A 26004-nucleotide genomic window follows, 5' to 3' on the forward strand; every position below is an offset into this window, starting at 1 on the left:
CAATTTGTACAATAAAGGAAAGCAAGGAAGCTGTCACAGATGGGGTAAGAAGGGGAACAGTGATGTGCCGATGTGACCAGATCTACATGGGCCTCATCGCAGCAATAGAGCTAAGAATCATGTCACAAACTCATTTCAAAACTACCTAAACAATACTATTTCCAAAATATACTGTTTTTCTTTACTCATTATAGGTAAAAAAAACATTTGAGGCATTTTAATTGGTTGAATTGCAACAGTTGCCAAGATCCAATATTTCCCCCATAATGTCTAAAGTAACCATCCTCAAACTCACCGACCATGAGGGTTTTTGAAGAATGTTACTGTCGTAGTTGACAAGGGATTACTCTATTACGTTTAGTCAATGTAAAGGTCATATTTTGAGCATCTGTCTGATTGCCTAAAGCCCTGAAGCAATTAAGAATATTCTAACTTACCAATACTGTACCAATAAGGATTTCCCTTTTTTACTGAAATCTACATTTCGCACCTGTCGCTGCAGCAGGCGATAATGTGTAAATTATTAATCGCATTGCCATCATTTTATTTGAATCCGTCTGGGACATCTTGCTTATTATTTGTTTACAAAGCAACTGTAGCTTTCTCTTCTTGTTCAGTCAATACCCTCTCTTAAAAATAGCATGCCTGACTTCTAGCGCACAATGTCAGGCACACATGTTATTCTGGAAATGTTTCCATACGGAGCTGTTACTGAAAAACATCTTTCATCTTTCACCCAATGGCTTTGTTGATTCTTTCATTTTGTTTCTATTTATGTTAGTATGAACACCAATTAGAGAAAGAGTGCCAAACAGCAGGTATGTTACGTGTTTTTAATGAGAACACAAATGTCTATTTATAAGAATTTAAGTTTATAAACAAGAGGGTGATTTGATAGCCTACTGGTCCACTATCCATCCTGTTGTTCCCTGAAAGAAGCCAAGCTATCAGCTTTCGACAGCATCCCACAAGTGCCTCCTGTTCTCAGTTTTAAAGGTGCTACCCTGCAGGTTCAATTTGTTACCACTGGTTCAAATTACTGTGTTAAATTTGAAGAAGCAAGACTTACAGTAAGTCTAAAAAGACGTTCACTGAACAGAATCCAGATCAGCAATATGGTTTTCGTATTGAGGTGATATCAGGACATTCCTCTCTTTCATGTCCCCAGCGCCATGTTCTTTTGTTTTGAAGTCAAGGGGAATTACCACTGCACAGAAGTGCCACTGATTTCCCAATGACCCTTATCCAGAAAATCGTTATACAAGTTCTGATTCCTGATTGTAACAATCTGTAAACGGTTACATGTTAAATGAGGACTATCTTTCTGAAGATTCATGTTAACCTTTTCAGCACACTCATCAGAATTTCTACTACGCTTCAAACTGTTGCCCACGTAGATCTTATCTAGACATATATTCTATTTGGATTAGCAACAGTGATATTGTTAAAAACAAATCCTTAATAAGGCTTAAAATCCATGGAAAAACCACATCCAGCAAGCCTGATTACAAGCAATACCTTTGAGAAACAAAGAGGCACCCCGCCCTCGAAAATTGATTGCACAGCCCCGCTCCCCAAAATGTCCTCCTACTTTTCATTTCACATGGGAAGAATCAGAATTATGTCACCTGGTTTTCCTCTGAAGGAGCATGTTAACACTAAACAATGGCTCTTTGTGAGATACGATCCAACAAACAACAAGCATTGACTCTCTAATTGCTGTGGGATGATAAAAACGACTGTTTAGAATTTGGTTACTTTTTTTTTTTCTACAGACATCAGTCCAAACTACCCGGGAACGTGCCCAGAGAATTTCAAGAAATATCACCATGCTCATGGGTTTCCTGTAGGAAAACAAACATCACTTCATTTTCTTACTTTCAGCGCAGCCTACATATAATTAGATGGAAGGCTGATAGGAAGCTTTTTTTCATGAAGTGTACCGGGCAAAACAAACACCCACACGGAGAACTGGAGATAAACTAGCCTTTCTCTTTGCTGAAAAGCTGGCTCCAAGTCAAAATGTCATTTCTAGTTTTGTGGGTCATCTCTAGTTATGTGGGTCATCTCCTTAGTGAAAACACACCTACTGTATGACAATTCCAAAGCTTCATTAAACATAATTATTCAATGATTACCCCTAAATGGCATTGGTAACATATTGTAATGACTTCAAAATACCTCTGGCAAATGGCAAAACTGGATCTAGCTTTTCCCTTTTTTTCGAAATCCAAACTTTTCTCATTAATTTGTATGTTACAATAGTCAAATGTCCTGAGGGGATTTTCAGTTCTTTCTGTTCCCAACACATGACAGCCAGCACTGCGTGTAAAGGCTGCAATGGAAGAACACACCCACACAGTCTTCCAAGGCTAAGCCAGAATGTTTGACTCAAACTTCAGCCACTTCTCCGTCTTTCATGACTAAAAGGGGAATCAGAGCAGATTACCAAATATCTCCAGTTAAAGCCAATTCATTCAATGAACAAACTTTTCCTTCAATCCTATGACCACAACTAGCATTAATGTTCTTCTCTAGTAGTCCAGGAAACATCCCTTGGTTCAGCTGCATCCCAGACACATGCGTTCCTGATGAGAATCAGGAGGAAAGCAAACACCTTTGTTGTGCCAAAAAACTTTGTAATATGACATATTTGTACCACATTTCTTCTTCAATAATGTTATTAAGTATCCATAGAAGATCTTAAGTACAGCAGTGTCACGGTTTTTGCAACAACAGCTGTGTGCAACAGCAGTATCTAGCATCACCCTTTTTGTTCTCGTGTCCATCATCATCAACGCAAGAATGCACAACAAAAACGACATTGTTCTTTTTATTTTTAATTTTAACAGCTGTCTGTTGTTGCTTACTATGACAAACAGAGGTGAAGAGGAATGAGAAGACTCATTGAACGAAACACAAAGAGCTAATTAATATTATTATATCCCATAAATTACTAAGATGCCTGCTCTTTAAAAAAGTACCAAAAACCTTGAACAGTATTTTTTACCAGATAAATATTAAGCGCATTTGATGGTCAATGTAGTTATACAAACCTAATTACCCCTATTGCAGCATTGCTTAAATATACATTAATGACAAATACATATCTCTTTATACGTTTCTGCCTTTTAACACTATGGACTGACAAGTGATAATTAATAATTCTACTGTATATTCCACAAACTCCTGCTCAGAAGTGCTATACCTAAAAATTCAAGTCCTGGATTACTCAATTTGTTTGCTTTCCTTGATATTTAGTATGCTGGGAACATTCTTTAAAGAACATAATAGCCTTCTTCACAAACAAAAGTTCAGGAGAAACAAAAATTGACTGTGTGTGGCTCGGAATAATTTCAAGGAGGAAGTGGAAGAGCAAAGCTTATCCCAAAGAAGCTGCAGACTCATCTATTGAGGCCTCAGAGGATGCGTAATATGTAGGAGTTGGAAGAAATATTCAATTTCTTCCCATCTTTCATTCATTGCTAAAGGCAGACAAGAGAGCATTGTTGACAGAAAACTGGCAGTATGATGAAAGGGGCCATTCTGGATAAAATCACGTTGCTTTGCCTGTGTGATTCAGAAAACAATGCATTATGTTTTTTTCTGATTATAAAGAAAAAAAATATCCTGTGTACGTAATAGTGCACTGCCATCAAACCTATTAAAGTATTGTAACAGATAAAATTGTATCCTTACCTTGACGTGACTCTGTGCTCCCAGATTATACACCTCTGTAGGTTTCACTTCATTGATAATCTTCACCAGGCATGTACTGTCAGTGAGATCCCCATAGTGTAACTTCATATCTGATGAGAAAAAGACAATTTCATGATGTCATGGGTGGACAGTGGTGAATTTGCTGTGCATGTCATGGTGGGACAATTATGACTGGAATATAAGTGGTCTCAAGAAACCATACTATCAAAAACACTGCCGTGAGGTAGCTTCCTTTCTGGCCTGCGCCAATTGAATGAATAAATACATTCCACTCTAGCACACATTTAGGCAATGGAAACCAGCAAAGAACACACTGATCTGAGCATTACACTGACATTTCTCAAGAGCACACTGGTAATTACACCGAATAATATTTTGTTTAAACAACACAGGATACAAAATTATGCATGGTAACTAACAGGGTATAGTAATGCTTTTTATACCTTTCTTGGTATATCCGTTGGGTCTGTAATGTGAGATGTGGCATACGTACTGTATGGTAGATAACAAAAGTGTCGGATATATTTCCCATCACAAAAGAAATTTTGCATTAATAAACAACTGAAATCTACGCAAATGTGGAAAACCATGTCCTAAGGCTTACTTCTTGCTCACAGCCTTTTGTTCATCCATAAAAAGACTTCCATTACAGAAAAGCTGTTCTGAACTTTAAGACACATAATTTCAGTTTGTGACATTAGTACACTCTTGATTCTTTTAAAAGGGTACTGTCATAATACACCACAGTAATTGTCTGAATAATGGTACATTTTTTATTATGGCAAGCCCACAAGAAAAGCCTTTATATTTTCATTTACTGTATATACTGGTACAGGCCAACAATTTCATAGAAAACCGAGCCTGTATTTTTCAATTTCTGGCAAGGTAGTGTGTGAATTCCAAAACCAATGGGTGGCATTACAGAGTATCCCATGTTGAAAAGAGAAGAAAAGAAACACAACATTTCACCTGTGGAGTCTTCTTCCTTTGACCCGAAGAAGGATCCACAGCTGAAACGTTGTGTTTATTTTCTTCTCTTTTCAGCATGGAATAAACCTTCCCTTGTTCCTTTGCAGCCTACGTATACTGACGCAGCTATACTACCTACTTGAATTATTACAGAATATCTTCATATTTACATCAGGTGAATTCAGATCATTCTTGGAGGATTCCTTTCACTTTTCACGATTATCAAACATGGGCCTCTGGTAAAAATGTATCGCAGAGTGCAAAGTGTTCATTACAAGCAAAATGATATTTGCTAATGCTAAAACTAGTATATTTTACTTTGCCCGTTCAGAAATAGCCATTCAAGCTGCTTGTTTACTCTGTTTGGCCTTTAATAGTATTAGTATTTCTCTTTCCATAACGTATGTTCTCAAACTGCAAAGTACACTTTAGCGTCTGTGACACTCGCAGAACACTGCCTCGCCAAGTGGAAAATGAAACAAAGAGTTTGCTGTTACACAGCTCAAGGCCCCAAAATTTCCCGAAAACTTGCATCATACCTGTGGTCAGAAATCTGTGTGCGTTAGAGCTACTTTCCCCAGTCCTGTTTTAAGGCAGCTTCTTGTTTGCTAAAGGAAAGAAGCTACCGAGACAGTGCAATCATCAAGTCAAATATAATTCAGCTTGTCAAAATAGCTTGATTGTAATGCATTTGAATTTGTCTCTTTTGTCAGCGAAATACCACAGCAAAAAATAAGATTACTTGCCATGGTAACACCTATTGCATATAAAGTACAACGCAAAAAAATCCTAAATTTAGCTTGCTTAAAATCTGTGGTCTATACTGAGACTGAAGAATTCTTCACCATCAAACGTATCAAATAAGACTACTTAAATGGAATTGTGAAAGTATCCTTTGTTTTTTGTTGGGTATACTGTATGTAAGAGAATTTTGCAGAACAACAGATTCATACACAAGATTTTCATTTTTTAACACCCGTCACACACGTAACTGAAGATTAGTTATTAAAAACAAAATCTAAAGGGGAACAACTGGAAAAAGCATCCATAGTTGTTTTCATTTGTGCTAGTGTCCCAGATCACTACTGGATCATCAACCATTGCTTTATAAAACCATATCCCACGAAAAAAAAGAGATGCTGTGTTTTAATTTAAAGATTTTGGGGGGGAAGAAAGAGAAGGAAAAACATAGATGAGCAGCAAACCCGAAGATCTGAAGGCTTAGGCTCTTTGAAGGTGTCAACACTGAAACTGCAGCACTGACTTACTTCCTTCTGTGTGGGTTTGAGGATTATTGTAGAGGTGCTCAATCCTGCCTGTGTTGAAAGAGCTGGATCTTCTGACAATGCCGTGCACCTGCGATAAGGAAAACACAAGGAACTGAGCACATGTGAAAATATTCCTTCACTTGCATCTGATCTGGGGCTCGTCAGGACTTCAAATGGATTATGAAAACTTCCACTGCCAGCACCACCTCAAATAACAAGGGGACCAATAAGAGGCCCACCTAAGCAACTTGCCTAATAACCATCTATTCAACCCATTTTTCTAGGTTTTCACTTTTTATGAAATGTAATTTTTAATTGCCTTTCAGAATGCTTGAGCATTTGTTTTTCACTTGGAGGTTGTGTGTTACAAGGTGTACTAAAAATACATTCTGATTTAATGCGTCTTGATTTCAGGCTGTAAGGCCACACAATGTGTTACTTTAGAAAGGGCATATAGGCTCTAACTTTACAATCTGTACTTAATTCAGGCACAGATAGGGCACAATTTTCCCTTGACCAAAGTGTAATAAAGCTCATTGCTAATATTATTTTTTAAACTGGTTTCTGCCCTTTGCACAGCTTCATATACAAACCAGAATTAAACTGAAAGACAAAATAAGATCTAAAATGATTCCCTTGTCTTATTGTCTAATGGATTAAACACTATAGTCTGGAATACTTACTGTACAGTAGGTGACAAACCTACTGTAAGTATTATGGAATCCAATCTGGCACATGGATTACTGCAACGACCTCTAACTCTGTTATTTTTCCGTTTCAAATAGGAAAACATACAGTTGAATTCCGATATGAACTCTATATACAGTATATTACAACTTCAAACTTCTAGTCCCAGGGAGAAATATCAGCTAATGCTGAGTCATGTACAGTATTGTAAGTCTGAAACAAAAGGACAAACACATTTCGTTTTGTTTGCTGTAACTTACCACTGGGTTAACTACAGAAAGCAATGGCTAATTTAGCAATAAGGTGTTGGATGTCAATAAACTTGCTGGGATGTTCAAAGTCATTTAGTGATTGTGACCTTTTGGTACTTGTGGAAGAACAGCTGATAGGCCAGAGTGAAGCTTGATGCTCGGTCTCCACCCCCTACCCTAAATGGGTTACACAGCTCCTCTCCTTGTTCATTGCTGGACCCTGTGTAGCTTTCCTCTTAGAGGGAACCAGGATTACAGGAGCAGCCTAAGGTTCTCCTTACTCTTGAAGAGATGCCACCCCTGCAGATGCCTAAGTTTGCCACAGTACACATATGAGACTGAGAAGCACTGGGAAATATGGCCCCATGATCTGGCTGTTCCTCTACTGGACGGTGTTACCACCCCAGTGGCCTGTACTCTCATACTCTGAGTAAACCACATCCACAATGCAGTGGGAGAGACAACATTCTGATGAATCCTGAGCCAGCCTCCTCAAACTGCAACAGACGAACAGTTAGTGCACAGTCTAGTCCACGATTCGTCCCAAAATGAATGCAAGGCCAACACAGGGCACAGTGTGCTCAGAAACCAGTCCCCACCGGAGGCGAAGTGAGCAGAATGAGAGCTGTCAGCTCCACAAGGTGGTTCTGATGGGAAGGGGGAGATGACCATCAGCAGGGAGGCCACTCTATATCCCTCTTGAGAAACTCTCGAGCGAAGAACTCGACACCAAAAAGTTAGGGAGTTCATCGACGCGTTTTACAGCAGCAAAATCACAATCACAGTCGTACTAGAACATGAAGTTCCTGTCACCTGCGGAGGCTCAAATGGAGCTTACAGTATATGAGAACATGGGAGACTTGCCAGGAGGACAGGTGCCCACAGAGGGCAGCAGTGCCTTGTGTCCTAAAGCAACATGTTGGCTGTGACATAGGCTGCAGGGGAAGTTCTTTCAGCACACAGAAAATGTACCCCTATGTGGACAGGTGCCCTCTCTTGCCCAGAAGAGATTGCAAAAAGTGCCGCAGGGGGACAGTGGATCAGATCCTGTCATCACTGCTGGAAATGTTGCCATTTACAAGAACAGAGCTGTAACACAGAAAGTGCTCTAGCAGTCTGAATGGCAGCAACAAAAGATAAAGACAAGCCTCAAACATTCTCATCTGTGAGCTAAAAACAACACTGCTGCCACACCGGGATTCAGGAAACAATCTGAACCTTTTCCAGAAAGCCTGGAACGCAGGACACTGCAGGGAAGGTGTATAGCTGAATGTGTGGACAAGGTGAGATGATTTATTAAAGATAATTCTACTGTACTGTATGTGTCTCGCAACTGAATGGGAAACTCACTTTGCTGCGGTGGCAACTGACCTTCTTAGAAAATGATTAAATTTCACGCTTAGATACCGTACCACATTTCTTACAGATACACTGTAGATCCAGGCAGAATCATTACTGTAATAGTAATCGAAGCAGGAATTTACTAGCTTTGAGGAAGGGCCTGCCATTAGATCAGTGCAGGGGGTACTGACGTCAGATCCCAGGAGAATTAAGAGCGTTACAGCAAATGTGGACAAGTCCTTCTTGCACAGTCCTGTCACAGCTGTCTGATTCTTGTTTAATGGGCCCACTGGACTAAAGCTTGAAGGGGTTACCACCAGAGACAGGTGGATAGGGGCTGAGACTGGGGTGCTGTTGTGTTGTGCTGTTTTCTTCTAATTTTGTTCCATTTCAGAAAATGTAAAGCCGATTAAAATTAGTTCATGACAAATGAAAAAAAATGCTTAACCAACCTACATTTGGCATGCACTGCCATGCAACGCTCTTTTTTTTTTTTAAAGACGACACTTAAAGAGTTTTCTACTCCTAAGTCTGTCAGGGAAAACCGAGAGGATGATTATCCCCAAAGACCAGACAATAAAGCATCATTAGGACCGGGGGGGTGGGGACCCAAACACACACACTCGCAGAACCTTCCGGAGTGCTCATCATCGAGCAGTAGACACAGTGTCAAGGATCAAATCTTTGACGAGACAGATCTGTAGAGCAGAGCGAAGGCCTGTGGGATGTGAAGCCATAGGAAGTCCTGCAGAGAGGAGATAATTGCAGGGGTCTGTTCAGGAGTGTGTAATATGGCATTGTGCTCTGCCCTTCTTTCCTCTATTCACTACAGTATCCTGCCCCTTGATTCGCTTTTAATGACCGTTAATGTGCTGCAAGTGGAATACCGCCTTCCTGTCTACAGTGGAGTTAAAAAATAAAACACCATTCCGAATTTAAGGGGACAGGTTATTTCTCCCCTTGCTCCTGAAATCACACCTCCCGACCAGGGAAAAGGAGCATTAGAGAGCCTACGTGGCTGACCACAGTGGGGTTTAAAAGGAAAAAAAAAACTGGAAAAAAAAGCATAGGCTCGAATTAAGAATTGTGAAAATAGCAACTGATTTAGCAGACTGGTTCAAAGTTTGATGACAGGTGCTGTCAGTTTGTAATTATTTGATCTTTTATTTTCTGCGGTGTAGTTTAGACATGTGAAAAACCACAAAGCCCTGGTCAAAGAACTCAACGTTAAGCTCTGCTGAAAGACTGTGTGTGGAAGAGTTCTGGGTGTAAGCTTACCATACGAAGAAGGGCTAATCTGTGCTTACGGAGGCCTGTGTTTGTATTTCAGCGAAGACAGGAACAGTGCAGAGGTTTTTCTACAGAAACCATCTGAAACGTGTTGGCCAGGTGAGAAAAGAAAACACCACATGGTCTCGCTTTTTTTAGCTGAGAAATACCTGCCAGACAAAAATCCATGCCAGAATGTAACACTGTAATCAGTGATGAAAGTTCTGTCTGTCTGCTCCAAAACACAGGTGAAATACCTTCTTTGACATGCCAAAATGTGTGAAAACTCGATAATCTAGTTAAGAATGTGGGATTAGCAGATTCTTTTCCAAAGAGCTGATGTTCTTTCTGTCTGTTTCTTGATCCCGACTTAAAGGAAAGTGACAACAACAGGACTACCTAAAGGCTGTCAGCTGGCTCTGAGGAATAAAAAGAACTTTCAGAAACAGCTGGGAAAAACTAGAAACAAAACTGAATAGGTAAGATTTCAAGGAATTTTGCTTAGACTTTGGCGAATTTTTACCTGTGACATGTTTTGAGATTATATTCTTCCTAGTTTGAAATAATATCCTGATTTTAGTTCAACTTTCATTGTTCAGTTCAGCCATGTAGAGGATCCAACTGATTTTTTTTTTTATTTAAATGAACATGACTTGATCAAAATGCAGCTCACTTTAAATTTTGCCACCATAATAAAAAAAAGTTGACATAAAAAAGTTCTCTTTTAAAGATGACTAAATGTGTCAGAAGAATCCTTCTGAACTCTTCAAGATTTTTACTAGCTGTCCACCACATAAATCTAACGTCACAAAAAGTACCTGTTTATCACCAATGAATAAATCAAATATTTTTCTGTTGCCATTATCAGTATTTCTTTACCACACATGACTTGCATGAGCACTGTACAGTGGGGCTAGTCTGAGTTCAACAAACAAATTATTTGGGAGAAGAAGGAAAAACGGACGCCCAAAAAAACCAAACGAAAGATCCATTCAAAGACAAAGTCATTTGGATCAGACAGATCCTCTGCTGTGTTACACATACTTGTTATTGCCTGTCTATTCCCATTTGTGAGACTGTTTCCCAATATCAGCACAGAGCACAATCTGAAAAATCTCTTGGAAACGTTTCAGCATCCCAAGACATTCAAGCCCCTTGAGTCTTACAGGAAAACCTTAGCCATACCCACCCCCAGTCCTTCGGCACATCGCCTGTTGTCGGAGCAGCAAGACAGTATAATCAAGGAAACAAAAGGTAAGATGTAGCCTGGCTCTAAAATAGAAAACTGGTTGGCTTTGCGGCAGGATATAGGAAACCTTCTGTATAAAGGCCCCCAGAAAAAGGATGTGAAAGGCCGCAATCATAAAGGGAAGGGGAGGATTTTGCACAAACCAGTGTGTCCTGGTGGGCGGCTAGGAGAGAGTTTAGTTCAGCCTGAGCGCTTTCACAGGCTGTTTTCCTTAACTGCAGCCCTCACGTGATTGTGTTAAGCACCAATTCAAGCCCTGTAACGTAACTGCTGCACTGCATGCGAAGAAGTGATGAGCAGGGGCAGATACTTTGAAATTTTGCCGAAAATTTCAGGCTAAGTTTGCTTGCTTGCAGAAATCCCGTTTATAAGCTGCTGCAACATACTGCACAACTGGTTTGATGTAGTGATGACACTGACACATAACGTGTTCAACAGTTTGTTTTGCCTTCGTATTAAGCTTAATACTCAAAAGTACATTTATCATGGAGTACAATGGATTAGACAGAAGAGGTTCTGCTTTCTATTTCAGTGGCCAAGGATGACTAGTGTTTCTGTAAAGATTAATTAGTCTGTGGTTTGTCATTCAATGAATTAAAAAATGTTAAAACTCTTCACCATGATGCAATATTGTACCGCAACACAATATTCTGTTAAAAAAAAGATGCCACTATGTCTCATAAGGCCACTGCCTAATATTTGCTGTTGATTGACTAACACTGACAAATGTGTCCCATCATAAAAAAAAAATCTCTGACCTTATGGTGAGGTGTCGTGGGTTAACAACTTCATTGCTCACTGCAATTTCCGAATCTGACATGACCTCATTGTGGTTTCTGTGGTGCATTACATCATAAATTATCCCCTTAATTCCTTGCAGCTTTCGCTTTGTTAAGGATGGGCTTATCTAGCCACCGGGATGTGGGAACCTTGGATAACATACTGTATGTGTGTGTGCGTGTGTGGTGAGACAGTGTGGAGTAAGCACCCAACTCAGAATAAATAAATACAAAAAAACAACTCCCATTCTCAAGAAGTGCTAAGTGATAACCAGGGACAATCAGCTGGCTCCCGCGCTGCCGGAGCTGTGCGCTCCCCCCCTCCGGGGAGGAGATTATGTATCCGAGTTTCCCTGGAAAAACACACAGAGGCGCAGGGGAGAGCCAGAGAGGAAGGCAGGGCAGCCTCGCGCTGATGATTCCATCAGTCTGCACTCACTCACCTCGTAGCCCTTCTCCAGCAGGAACTCGGCCAAGTAGGAGCCATCCTGCAAAGACAAAACAGAGTGAGGTGTAACAGTGCTGCCACCGGGCAAGACTGAGTACTGCAGCACTCTCAGCGTCTCCTAAAGTTATCAGTCTCTAATCAGAAAGGCCCCGTGGAGCTAAACATCGCTATACACACATACAGATCTATGGATACTGAGAACGGATTGGCCTTGCCCAATCGGAGGGCGGTGGAATTGGCAAAACGAACGTAAAAAACGCCATGTAGATCTCCTACCTTCAAGTTTCTTTTTTTTGTTTCGCGGGAAACAATCGTCAAAAATAACGCGCAGCTTTCGAGTGAAAACGGTCTCGTGTGAAGCGGGAAGACGGCTTTGTTCCGAGACCGAAGACTAATTCGGCCGTGCGAGCGTCGAGTTCCAAAAGACGAGAGAAGCTCAGCCAAGAGGCGTCCGCTCCGAAAGCCGCTGTGACTAAAAGTTATCGTGATAAACAAACATCCAGTTTATTTTATCATCAGCCGCTAACTTCCGTCTCAGTGCGTCTAGAAAGTAGGAATCGTTCCAACACTGACTTTTATTCCATCGGCCACCTCTTGGTTTTGGAGGCACAGCACTTTTGAGCTGCTTGTTGTTCTTCCCCACTGTATCTTGTCTTACTGTGCTTCCATCGACATGTGACACAAGATACAAAAGGGGTCATTGTCCACAAGCCCTGAGGGCTCTACTTCCTGTGTCTGTGAGGCGTTTGCTATGTGGAACACCGAACAACCAGCACTTACTCAGGGCAATCATGGGCAACGCTTCATTACAAACCAATTCAGAACACGGACATCTGAGACACAGAAGCCAAATGTCTCCAGCTCGGCAACCCAGCTGCTCATACTTCTCCTTAAGCGGTGAAACTCAACCTTGAACATAGACCAACAAACTGGGTCATATTATCCATGTGGCCCTCTGATTTACTTAATACAGTCATTTCAAGAAAATCTGGTCTTTGCCATTGCCATCGCCATCGCCAATTTACAACAGGCTTGGAGGAGCCTTTAACAAAACTACTGTTAAAGCATTTTTGGATTCAGTAATGGCGAAGGAGCTAACACCCCAATCCACTATGTACAAGACCTTCATTTAATCCAAGCATCCATTTCTAACCGCTTCTTCCAAATGAGGGTCACAGGGAAACCGGAGTCTGTCCTGGCAAGCAATGGGCACAAGGCAGCACATCACAGGGCAGACCTTAGTTTAATGTCTTATCAACAAGACAGTATATGTAGCATCTTATTATAAGCAAAACTACAAGTAGAAGTATGAGTGAATTACTTTTAATTCACACTGACTGTCTCTGTGGAAGTAGACACATTCAGTACAACGTAAGTGATAAGCGCTTGTAGTTTTGCTTATGATAAGCCGTGTAGACAAAGAAAGCATGACAAGTCACTTCAACATGGAAATATTAAAATAACCTTAAAGAGCCTTTCTAGTGCATAATGAAAGTGATTAAAATAGAAAGCAGACAGTGAAGTAACACAAACCTACAGCAGGGTTTTTAAATAAATCGGACAGCATCAATTTCCATTTTAGTTTTTACAGTCGACACTAGGTTGCATATAAAAAAAGGCCTGTGTTCTTCTGGAATTACATAATAACCCATTTCTGTTAAAGGTCCGTAAGGGGCAAGGCAGTGGGTACTGTAAGAGCAGCAGGGGGACTGAAAAATAATAACAGTGTGCTTGCCATACAGAAAGCTGATGCGAAACAGACCAGACCAGGATTGAACCCTGTCAATAAGGTCTTGTTCTTCTCACCCGGGCTGTTTCTCAGAGTTTCCAACCACACTGGAACATTCTGAACCAGCAGTGGCACTCACTTCCTCTCCATTTCCTTTCCAAGTCTATCAAGTGATAGGGCACTGCTTTTCCAAGCCAGTGGGAATGTGCGCAAGCTTACAAGTTCCTGGCAACATCTTAACTACGCTGATTCCCTTTTCAGACTCCTCACACAATCCATGCTGACCGGCAGCTGTAGTAACACCCCCACCCCCACATTCTCTATGTCCTCGCTTTTTTTTTTAAACCCGCTCTTATGAAATGTGATGGAGAATTCACTGCGGTGCAAAAAAAAAAAACAGACGACCGGTGACTAAAACAGAAACGAAAGCCAGAGGGAACATGTACAGTAGAAGCAGCTAAGGATATTCAGAGGGAGTGCATTTCTGCATTTTTGCTCTGTATCCTGCAACAGCCCTTGGTCAGAGTACGGGTAGCCTGACAAAAGCTCGCAGGCTCCCCGGTCATTTCTTGATAACGGTGCCAAACCTGCTAAAAGCATTAAAAACTCCCCACCCTCGCTGCATCCGGAATCAAAGACCTCTGCAGTATTGTTAATGAGGCAAAGGCTGCACAGGGACTAGGTGGTGCAGTGACCTCTGGCCTCTACAGGCACACGTCTGAACCAGGTCCCTGTCTCTGGTCAAATAAATTCAGGCTTTCAGCTTAGTCACAATGGCCTCACAGAAGTAAAACATGCTTTCCGTAATTGTTGGTTATATACAGATGAAGAATGAACAATGGTGCACGTACAACAACTGCTTACAGGATAGGAGACACTTTATTAGTGTTTTTTTTACTCATAGAACTTCAACTAAATTTCTTTTGAGTGGACCCTTCAGTAAAAGCCTGATAAAACTGTGAACTGCAAGAAAAGATTGTTCATTATCATTCATCATTTTTCAGCTTGTTTCCTGATGATAAAAAAGTTAGCCACCTTCTTTACACTCAAAAACCATTTAAATTTAATTAAATGGCCTCGTTCTCCCTTCTAAATTGCATTTCACTTTTCTTGTTTAAGCAAAATGACATTTTGCAAAATGAAAAGCTATTATTAAAGACCGGGAAGAGGTGTAACATATTCTGAAAAACGAAAAGGAAAACGATAATTTAGTAAAGATTAAGTTAGGAAGCAAAATATTTCAAATTGCTTCATAGTTTAGAGCCTCTCATGAATACATTACAAACCGGAGACAGTTTAACAACTAACTGCCAGATCTTTAAAGGCAAGTCGATCGTTTAAAAATGAAAAAACTGAAAATGAACTACTATTTCCAGAATAAAAGTGGCATGGATAAATTTTAAAATGTCTACGACATGAAAGATTGCCATTATAATGAGATTTAAGCCTGATCCTCTTTCAGAATGATAATGTTAAAGGGTTTCCCTACAGAGCCCTGCACAGTACAGACTGCTGGACACTGGCATTTGCTCCTTAAAAGCAATAAAATGTAAAGTTTTCCTGAAATTGTGCCAGTATAATAAATTTCCCCAAAAAACACCAGGCTACCTTTTAAAAACAACAGTTCCTTTCAGCTATGCCCCCACCCTAAATTATCCAATAAACTCCACCCCACAAATTCTACTCTAACCAACCCCCAAAGAATCTCTTCTGTTTTCATGACCCTAAGGCTAAGGATTTTATGAGGCCAAAGCACTTGTTTAGTACTGTATCATCACTCTTCAGGCAAACACAAAAAGAAACCATTGTAGAGACAGATACTGTATGTATCACTACTTATTTTATCCTCTTTTTCTGCACCATTATTATTTTTCCTTTGACTATTCGGTAGACTGAACTTTCGATTCTAAAACGAAGTCACGGGCCAGTGGCACAATCTGTTTGGAAGCCAGGTGTAGTACAACAGAATGCACTGTAAGTGTTCAATACCTGCAGTTCCCACCATCATCGTGAACACTAGCCCAAAACCAGTGAAACCTTTGGCTGCCTGAGTAGCTGCACAGACAGAGGTTTCACAACATTCACCAAAATAATGTCATTGCCTTAAAAAGACTGCAGCAAACCCTTCACGGTCTCTCTATTGCAGACAGGCTCGGCCATGACATAACCGTCTTAAACACACTGCCGATAACCAATGAGATCTCTTCATTTCTGACTTGCAAGCAGCAGACTTGGGGAGTGGTGACATTCTGTCATAATGTTATCCAAGGAAGGGGTTCCTGTGTCAGATTCCGACAAGTCACAGTTGCATGAAGGATGCAGTCAGGTTTCTGGGTCTTTCATACAGTCACACTGTGCTAGCAGAGATAGTTCGTGTTCTCTGTTCCCTTGGGTGTTTCTTCCGAATCTGCATATGATGCTTTAGCGTCATTACACTTGGTTGACAGGTTTTGAGTTTCATGTCACTTGGTAAACCTGCATGTGGAAGGAGGGACCCTGAAAATTCAGGTGGACTGGTAACACAATGTTCTCGTCAGCAAGTAACATTTTCCATAGAACATAAACCAATGTCGTATCATTGCAGTTTGATTAAAGCCACTGGACCTGTGCATATTTTATGTGTGGAAATCTCATCTTTACACATTTACAAAACTAACAGGCACAAATTTCTGCTCATGCTGTCATTACTGGGCATAACGAAGAGTTAGCAAGGAGTTCAAAAAGAGAATATGAACTAATATTTTCTAAAGGCATAGTACAGCCTCTAATTACATAAAACTCAGACAGTTTTTGAGTGTCACATAATTATTAATTGGAGATTAAATTCCATGCTGTAATACTGAAGTAATTCATTTTGTTTTATGTAAAAGAGCTATCATGTTACACTAACAGGTTGTTTTCAATCTGAACAATCATCATGCATGAAAAAAATGTGTTTTCATTAAAATAATTGGAATAATGCTGTTTGTAACTGTTATTATGTTACAAACCATACCTTAATTTAGATAAAGAAATTATAAGTCGGAAAAGGTAATATCCAATTTAAATTTGAAAATAACTATTCTAGTTGGAATGTTTGAAGTAACACAACGTCAGAGCTCAATTCCTCATACAGAACTTGATGAAAATGGCCTTTTAAACCTTTGCCTTAAACGTTTCAGGATCAAAGGTTAGTACCTGAGCCCACAACCTACCAAACACTAAAATAAAATTGATAAAAAAAACTAAATAAAATTGTGAATTAGCTGCTGCAACACAAGATATTTTGTAGTAATGTGGTTAGACAAGCACCTGATGGATGTTTCAAACACTGACTTCTGACGGTCTTAAAACCCAACTAGTTTTAAAACATAGAATATGAAGACAGCACTCCAGAACAATCCTTTATTTTGGTTTAAGATGGGCATTTGAATTGAAGGTAAAAGATCACCACACTAATTTAAATACAATTTTAAGAGTTTTTATTATAATAAGAATTTATTTCGAGACAAATTTTATATGGTCTCTTTTAACTATAATGAGTGCATAAACCCCTTCTAACGAAAAAATGTGTGATGTAGTGAAGCAATGCATCTTTATAGTAGGACCTAGTGCAGAGTAAGAGGGCTATCTCAGGCAGCCAGATTTCATAAAAGAGCTAACACAGGTATGGCACATGCAGTCTGAGTGAAATTCCAGCTCAGACAGCTGCTGCTGCCGGTCTCAAAGCACCCCAGGAGCAGAAAAGAATTAAGTCACAGTTCTGGGCTCAGACTCCTGGCATCACTACTCATTGTCTACCCACAAGGAAGACAAGTTGACCTTGGAATCTATTTCGTGCACTGTGCAACATTTTGACGTATTTTCTCTTGGCTGAATTTGACAACTTAAACTACACTCATCTGTGTTTCCACAGACCACACTTAAAAGATGCATTTATTCCTAACTGCACATGGCACCTTTTCACGAAGTAATATGTAACTTCTTCATACAAGACAACCTGAAGTTTAAAGTCAGCCACCACAAGTTCAAAAAGTGAAGAACTTTCAATTCTCCTACAATTTCTTTCAATACCAAGTCCCAAGGATGCTTTAAACCACAGGATATCCCATTTCCGGTCAGTGTCTTGACCACAGGCAGCTCAGTGGGGCTGCTCTCCTTGAAGACAGTGGGGATGCTCCCTCATAGTATCACCTCCTCCCTGTTCTGCGGATTTCCTACGTGAGGGACTCTCTTAACGGGAATCTATAACTAACCATCCCTACTGCTTGTCACAGGACAGAGCGGGAAAAGCACAAATCTTTGGCTTCATACCCTCGGCAACTCGGTAATCGCTTTTGTGCATTCAAGTCATACTAGCAGTGTCATTCAAGGAAGATAATCTGTATCCTGCGCTGCCTTTGCTAGAGCCACCAGCAATTAACCTTTTTTAGTGACAGTGTGGGCTTCACCCAATATGCTGTACCTGAGCACTCCTATAGTTGGAGTCAATTCATAGTACCATCGAAAAAATGCATATCTGTTGCCTATGTTGACAATAACTGTTTTTGCTCATTTCCGCAACAACTTAATACAGAGCTCTCAAGGGGGAATGAGGTAAATGTAATTTCACAAGGTACAGGCTACATAGTCATGTGATACCTTTACTTCTTTGAAGAAACGGAGAAATGAGATCCGCAGTGGAATTATGAGCAACTGACCGGGACAGGCTGAAAAGCCTCCTCTCACTGATAAATGTGTTATTATGTATCTAAGGAATCACTGAATAAGAAATACGGAAATGTGAATATTCATTAGCACCAGCCATTTCACAGCTGTAGATAGCATTGGATATCCACGAAGAAAATAAGAAGTCAGTTTAGAAGGTTCTACTTTTGAGCATTGTGAAATAGTCAGAAGTAAATATTCACATTTTCGTAAAATTCCAATCTTTGTATGGAACCACTTGTCGAGCCAGAAAACGTCCTTTTTTACCTGCGGGAGGTCAACTGTGTTTACAGATGTATGTGATGATGCTGGGAAAGTAATTTGAATTTAACTAACATAAAACGCAAATGTGCTCTCCCAAAGAAGACCTTGGTTATGAGTTACTACAAATCAAAAGACAGGGAGTATAAAATGTGGATTGAGAAATATCAAACTAAGGTTGATATTTCTCCATTTTCTTAATTAGCTTTGTAATACTTTTAAGAATATTTGTGTGTGTTAGTTCTGCATACAGTATATAAGGAATACCGCCTAATTTGGGGGATTTCCAGAAGATTTCACATCAAAGACATTACATTTTGTCTACACATTCAACACAACATATTTACCAACATTCTAAGATAATTTATGACCTACCAGCAACTTCCCCTGCCACTTTTCAGCTTTCCAAGAAAAAGAAGAACATTCTGATCTGCTTTAACACGTGTAAGATACTTTCACACGCATTGTTTTCTTTTCTGTTAACCGAGTCTTATCATTGCAGGAATGTCACAGTATTAGTAAGCCAAGGTTCAGAGTGAAGAATGAGCAATATCACCCTATCACCAGTCCCACTACTCATTTTTTTTGCTTTGCTTTCAAACTTTTGACCTGCAGTGCCTATGCTGTGCTTATCTCAGGGAAAGAAAATGCTCCTTTTAGGAAAATAATTTGTTTCATTTTTAAAAAGGAAACAATGACACTGTTAAGCGCCCACTCCCTAAGGGTTCTAGTGAATTATGATAATGTACCCTTATTATGTGGTAACACAGTGCAGTAACAGAGATTAAAGTTTTAAAAAGTCGTCACAAATTACCATACATGAAGTGTTTCACTGTTCAATCACTGGATGCCAAGAAAACTTTTGATTAGTGCGAGTGGGAATAAATGAGGTTGGTTCTAGATCACACAGGTTTTCATTAATATGATTAAAATTCTATATGTCGATACCTCAAACAACAAGTGTTCATCTTAGTTTGCTATTTCTAAGGGCATATGCCACTGACGTCCACTTTCAACAGTTTGCCCTGTTTCTGCTGTAATCCGTTACAAGTAAGCAGTAGGCTTCCACAATTGGTAGCTGAAGCCAATGAAACCCAGGGCAGATGTCCTCTGCAATGAACATATTTGAGCGTCTGTCTACAAATTACAGTACATAGTTCTCCCACCTAAAGGACTCCCACATCATCTGAGAGGAAATAATGGTTCCTGAACCACTAGCTCTAGTTGTTCATTAGTCTATTACCACTGCCCCCAAATGTTTGTTGAAAATACTTAGCTATACATATTGCAATATGCTGATAACCTTCTTTTATATGTATATGTACATAATATTTCTCCATCCCTGATTCAACCTTTAACTATTTTTAACTATACTATATGGTATAAAATCTGTTTCAAATCTGCAGCATAGTCTTTAAATTTCGCACAAGAAAAGGCCTACCTGCTTTTGATTATTAACCCCTGTCTCTCACCTTATTCAAGACAGAGATGAGGCAGTATAATATACCAGGCTCTTCTTTCCTTATTTTGATTACATGTATGTGCGCCAATACGTGCCTATATAACTCCCTGGACACCTCCACCACCCAATCCATAGATCTTAAGGGCAAAAAGAAAGGACTGCTTTCGACTATTTGTGTTTTTCGTCTAGAAGTTTCCTGCAAATCCTTACCAGCTGAGGCTATTCCAAATTTGATAACGAAACATCCTGGGACAACATCTGGGATAAGAAAAATCCTTATCATTTTTCACAGAGTATGCATGTCCTCTTGTAGACTATCATATGGGGCTCGGAGACAGGATTCTTTTTCATATCAGTTATTTTAGACACAAATATTCTTTGCTCCCTCTTGTTAACTGATGACTGCAATCTTCAATTTCTATTAAAGCAGAAAGAGATCTGGCTGGCTGGCCTTACTGTAGCTAAACAAATGTTGGCACTGCTCAACGCTCTCCCTAAAGGGCATTACTGTATCCTGGCCCTTTCTGACATTATATATGTGGAGCTTTCTATCACCAGGGTTCATGCTGTCAATGTTGGGGTGGGTAGGGAGGGGGAAGGTGAAGGCATGTAGTACAGTTGTCTTCTCAAATGCAGGTACTGTCTAGTACATAATTGATTGAAGAAGCACAAAAAGACAAAGGGAATGGAAACAAACTAAAAAAGCTTAGGTAATACATTTTATTTTATTTTAAGTGGTCATAAAAAACTTTAAAATGGTAAAAAAGTAACTATTGTTTTAATTCACATACTATTAAAGGCAACCAGATTGGTGACTTTTAAATTCCACCATTTTCCAGATAAAATAAATTCAGGAGATATCTGTACAAATGACTTCAGCCCAATGTATGAGCCAACGCACAGCCATAATCAGTCTACAGCAGAGATTAGAGATTTTGAAAGCAATGGCTGGGGCTTCTGAATGGACCATAAAGTCAAATCCTTTCTGATAAATGAGCCTTATCTAGAGTGAGCTGAATTGGGAAACGGACTCTGTTTCCCTCAGATTACATTTACAGACAGGAAAAAGTGTGAGGGGAGCTGAGGAATTCAAATAAGGGCAGACCTTTTTCACTAATTTGGCAATTGATAAAGAAACTGAAAAAAATGGAACTGTTCCAAGTGAGCAATAGGCTTCCACAATTTGTAGCTGAAGGCAATTAAACGCAGGGTGGATGTCCTCTGTAACAAACATATATGAGGGTCTGTCTGCAGCTCTCTCCTAGTTCCCCACTAAATGACTCCCACAGCACTTAAGAGGAAGCATCTTATTTCCTCAACTGCAGTACACAGCACTCAAGGGCTTACATCCTCACCTGTACTCATTTTTAGGTACGTATTTCTAATTGAACATGTTCAATTCGAACTGTACAGAAATCACGATTGAATGACTATGCTGACTATGCCGGTGAGGAGATAAAAAAACAAATTCTGGCACCTAAAGGCCTGTAAAGTGCACAATGTACAGTGCCACAAAAACAATACTGGAGACTTCCTGGTACTTACTGTATAAGTGCCTAAAATATTTGGTTTAATATCCACCAACCTTTCAACTAACAGTAACCCTCTATCAAATCTAAAAATCATAGGTTATTTTAAATCTTTAAAACAACAGACCGTAATCAAAATTACCTCCACAATTATTTATGGTATTTGATAACGCTTAACAATGCAAACAACATTGTGAGTTAGTACTTCAGATGGTAAACACCCCATAGTGTACTACAAAAGTTTCTCCAAAAAACTTAAAATTGCTGTGCAATAACATAACACACTTAATACACAACAGAAGCACAAATAGGGGAAAACACAGCAAACTGACTTTGTTAAACCAGGAGTAAAAGTAAATAAAACCTTTAAATGTAGGTTAAAGGCTGGTCCTCCAACTTCGTACACTTATATAGAACTTCAGAGGTAGTGGGGACTCCCCTCCACCACCACCAATGTACAGCCCCCACATGGATGATGCAAAGGCAGCCAGAATGCACCACCAGCTCTCAGCGGGGAGGAGAACAGAATGATGAAGTCAGTTCAGAGATGGGGATTATTAGGAGACCACGATTGGTAAAGGCCAATGGGAAATTTGGCCAGGACGCTGGGGTAAAAAGTTAGTTTTACAAATGTTGCAGACGCAGAGAATGTATGTGGGAAATGAGTTCCAATAAGTTTAACAAGGTGCTGCAAATAAGAAGGTTATATCACCCACTGTATAGAGCCAGCTCTCCGACAGAGTAAGAAAACCGGAATCAGTGCATCTCAGATTAAGAGTTATTTTATATTCACGCAATAACTGATCACCAACGTAAGGTACAGCAATTAATATTCAGTCCCCTTCAATATAGGATTGTGCTCCTGTCATAGAAGGTAGTTAACTTAACCATAATCTATCATTAATGAATATTAAATATAATTATGGTTAAATATTGTAAGTAAAGTTTAATTTTTTATTGTTTAAAAATATTTCACTCTTTTTGTTTTTGTCTTCTTTAATTGATTATTTAATGAAAACTACACAAATTCAAAAGTAATAACCAATAAAAAGAGAAATGTTAAGATTACCAGAAGAGGACTGCTACTGTAAGTCAACAAGAACTAAAAGCAGATGAACTGAGCAGCAGGTTTAAAAGTACCTCACATTCACCAAATCAAAACCTGGATAATATGCTTTAGTTTTTTATGGCACTTTTCACGCATGTTAAATGGTTTTTAAATAATGTTCTGGTTGCCTTTGTAAAATCGTATGTGAAGGATTACAGTCCAAGAGCACTTGCACAGCAAACACTTCAGGTTTCTATTTTCACTTGTAGACTCAAAGTGAATCCTATCCTCTGCACTGCTGAAAACTCAAAAACCTGCCTCTTCGCTCCCATTGACAAATCATGGCAACCTGATACATGATTCATCTGGACCTTCAAAATTTCAAAACTTAACATTCAACTAGTTGACGTTTTCCCCAAGAGATGCTTTGGGGCCTAAGTTTAAACCTGCCTAGCGTAATCAGAGTGGTGAATCACAATTGCTTCTTGAATGGTAACTGTAACAAAAACAAACCGCAGCCCCAGAAACCACATTAATAACTTGTTTACTCACAGAACCACAAACCCCCTCTTGCCTCTCCTCGGCACATCCTTCTTTCCCTGCCTTATTTCACAAAAAAAAGTGGAAATTATATCACTGGCAGAGGCCATTGTTTATGAGAGAAAACAAGTTTAATTAATAATAAGAAACACAGCAATCATCCTCTGTTTCAGGTTATGCTTCCCTGTTAAAGCTGTAAGAACTTCTTTGGCTGGCTTCACCACGTTTTGCATTCATTGTGCTTATTTATTTGTTCTTATTTAACTCAATTGTCAATTGTCCAATCGGCATAGGGACAGAAATACTATATATCTATTACTTCTTCCTTGTATCCCACACCCCCAGTTTGTTTTTCCAGGAATGTAATCCTTAAAGAACAGTAAATACCTCCAAAACAATCACAGCCTTAAAAATAAATGTTTAAATCTCTGGTTTGTTTAAATTAACAAAACTGGACACAAAATTATTAATTGATTTTAATGGATTTTGCTTAAGTACATATTGAAGCCGCCGGCTGACGGCTTACTCTCTGTTGGGAAAACAAGAAAAACTAAGCACTGTCAGTTCAGTTTCAGTGCATAACAAACAGCTGTGTCTCCATGTCCCCACCCTCGCCACGAGTAAAGGAAGGGCTGCATGCAGTCCCCTCGCAGGGCCACAGAATCATTTGCCGACCAGGTTCTCTGTGCAGGATTACGTGAGCTTGCCAGAGTCACACACTGCACACATTGAAGCTGAACAGCCAGCAGAGAAGCTGTCCAGAGCGATCCTCAGCAGTGCGTAACAGCAGTCCAGGGATGACCCCTAATAACCACCAGGCCTTCTGGTCTTTATTCCAGCTGAGCTCTTATTATTGACGACTTGACGTCTTTAGTCTGATTTACCACAGCCTCCAGGCCTTCAGCCATAAAACCACAACGGTAGAGGTACGGGCTCTTGTGGACCAAGAGCTGGTGCTATTTCTTGTGGAATAACTGCGGAGTCAACCAAAGGTCAAACGTTTGCCCAAAATTGCATTTTTCAAAGGCAACGACCAGACAAAATGGATGAAACATAAAAAAGTAACAGTACTGATGTAGACAAAGTTTCTTTAAAGCATTTCTTCATTTAGTCTCTTTATTTTGCCTTTCCTGTTTTACTAAGGTGAAGCGCTATCACGTTTCATTCTAAAAACACTAAAAAACTCAAATCTACCCTCTGAGTGAAGAGCGCTGTAATGAGTGGGCAGCGAACCAAGCATACATATGAAGGTCCTTCCTCTCTGACATCCTGAGGAGGAAACTGTGGTTCTTCAGCCACATAACGAGAGCCCTCAGAGTGAGTCTTCAGGGGTTATCTGAGAGGGGCGTCAGACTCCGGAATTCTATTCATTAACACTTTCTCTCCAAAGAAACCAGACCCTGCAAGAGAGAAGACGTTTACTGACTGACCTAAATGGTTAGATGAGGGGTCTCTTGCACACAGATGAATAAAAACAGTCAGAACTACACTCACTCATGGTCAGCCTCCCGTGAGGTTTGTGGATAAAAAAAAACAGAAGCTGGCTTGATATATTTCAAAAGTGCAAGTTTTTATGGCTACAGAGGTGACACAAAGATTATACAAAACCCTTTTGGCTGGTCTCCACGAAAACCTGGGTTTATATTTTGCAGAGACCAAAAATACAATGTGACCGGTAGCGTCAGCTCAGTTTTGAGTGTACATCAAATAAATGAGCCTGGGTTGGCTGTAGACAACAATATTTGAAGGGCTGTTTGTATCAATCCCTAAGCTAAGAGATGACAAACTCAAAGAATAATTACCATTTTCAGATCAACAGGAGATCAGTGTAGGACTAGCAGTGGCTTAACTTACTGAAAGTGACACTTTACACTGGGAACAAAAACTAAACTAAAGGAAAATGATTTTGCCAGACAACAACTCTTAACTTGCGGTCATTCTGTTATTTGACTGACTTAACCTGCTAGCTAGCAGAGGTAACCACTAGAAATTTACTCTAAAAGAGAATGATAAACCATTTTGTGTAATTCTCTATCTGACTTAAGATTGCAAAGGAAAACAAAAAAATGTTTTTTAATGTTTTTCATGAGAAATCAGAAAATCAGAATTCATTCTATAAGGATTCCTAAACATACTTATAGATCCAATTAAGAGTGCTTTGTATAAAAAAAATTAAGTCATGTGTAGTCTACTATCCATGAATCAAATGTCATAACAGTACTGATTAATATAGACAAAGATTATGACAGGTTCCCCACTACTCTCGAAAGGTAAAATATATATATTCCATTTTTTTTTGTTGAAAACACACAGCAGTAAAACAGGGTCAAGAGCAACTTGTTTTGGAGGAGGTGGCGACTCAAAAAAATAAATAAAACCTTATCAAAACAAAGAAAAAACACAGCCCACACTTTCCAACTTGTTTGTTTCGAAAACTGAATCATGCGTCTCACGACTGTACTGCAGAGATTAGAGCTTCTGTTTCGCTGCCATTCATTTTACAGTCTGGTTATCTGAGCTGAACACTCTTTTCAGCACAGCAGGGGCTCCACTGTAACAAGCCACCACAATCAAACGGACAGGAATCCCCCATTTCGCTGGATTTCGGTGGTCAGCCGGCACCGGTAGTCAACTTTTGAACTACTACAGCTTCAGATAACATTTTTTTGGCTACAGTGCTAAAACGAAATGGCTCTGTATAAAATTGTCTAACACAGTGTCAGGTGACTGAAAAAAATATACATCCATAAACAAATCAAGCTCACCCT

At 39.7% G+C, this 26004-nt stretch overlaps 1 protein-coding gene across 1 annotated transcript in view; it reads right to left on the reverse strand.

The window, feature by feature from the left end:
* gmds (GDP-mannose 4,6-dehydratase) overlaps positions 1-26004 on the reverse strand; it is a 302854-nt gene that overhangs the window by 250854 nt on the left and 25996 nt on the right. Inside the window, exons 2-4 of the mRNA XM_015354685.2 lie at positions 11977-12021; positions 5958-6045; positions 3700-3809 (exon numbers count right to left, since the gene is read on the reverse strand). Coding sequence (XP_015210171.1) covers positions 3700-3809; positions 5958-6045; positions 11977-12021 — 243 coding nt within the window. The remainder of the gene's footprint in view (positions 1-3699; positions 3810-5957; positions 6046-11976; positions 12022-26004) is intronic.

This window comes from Lepisosteus oculatus, chromosome 6, assembly GCF_040954835.1.
Source record: "Lepisosteus oculatus isolate fLepOcu1 chromosome 6, fLepOcu1.hap2, whole genome shotgun sequence".
NCBI lineage: Eukaryota > Metazoa > Chordata > Actinopteri > Semionotiformes > Lepisosteidae > Lepisosteus > Lepisosteus oculatus.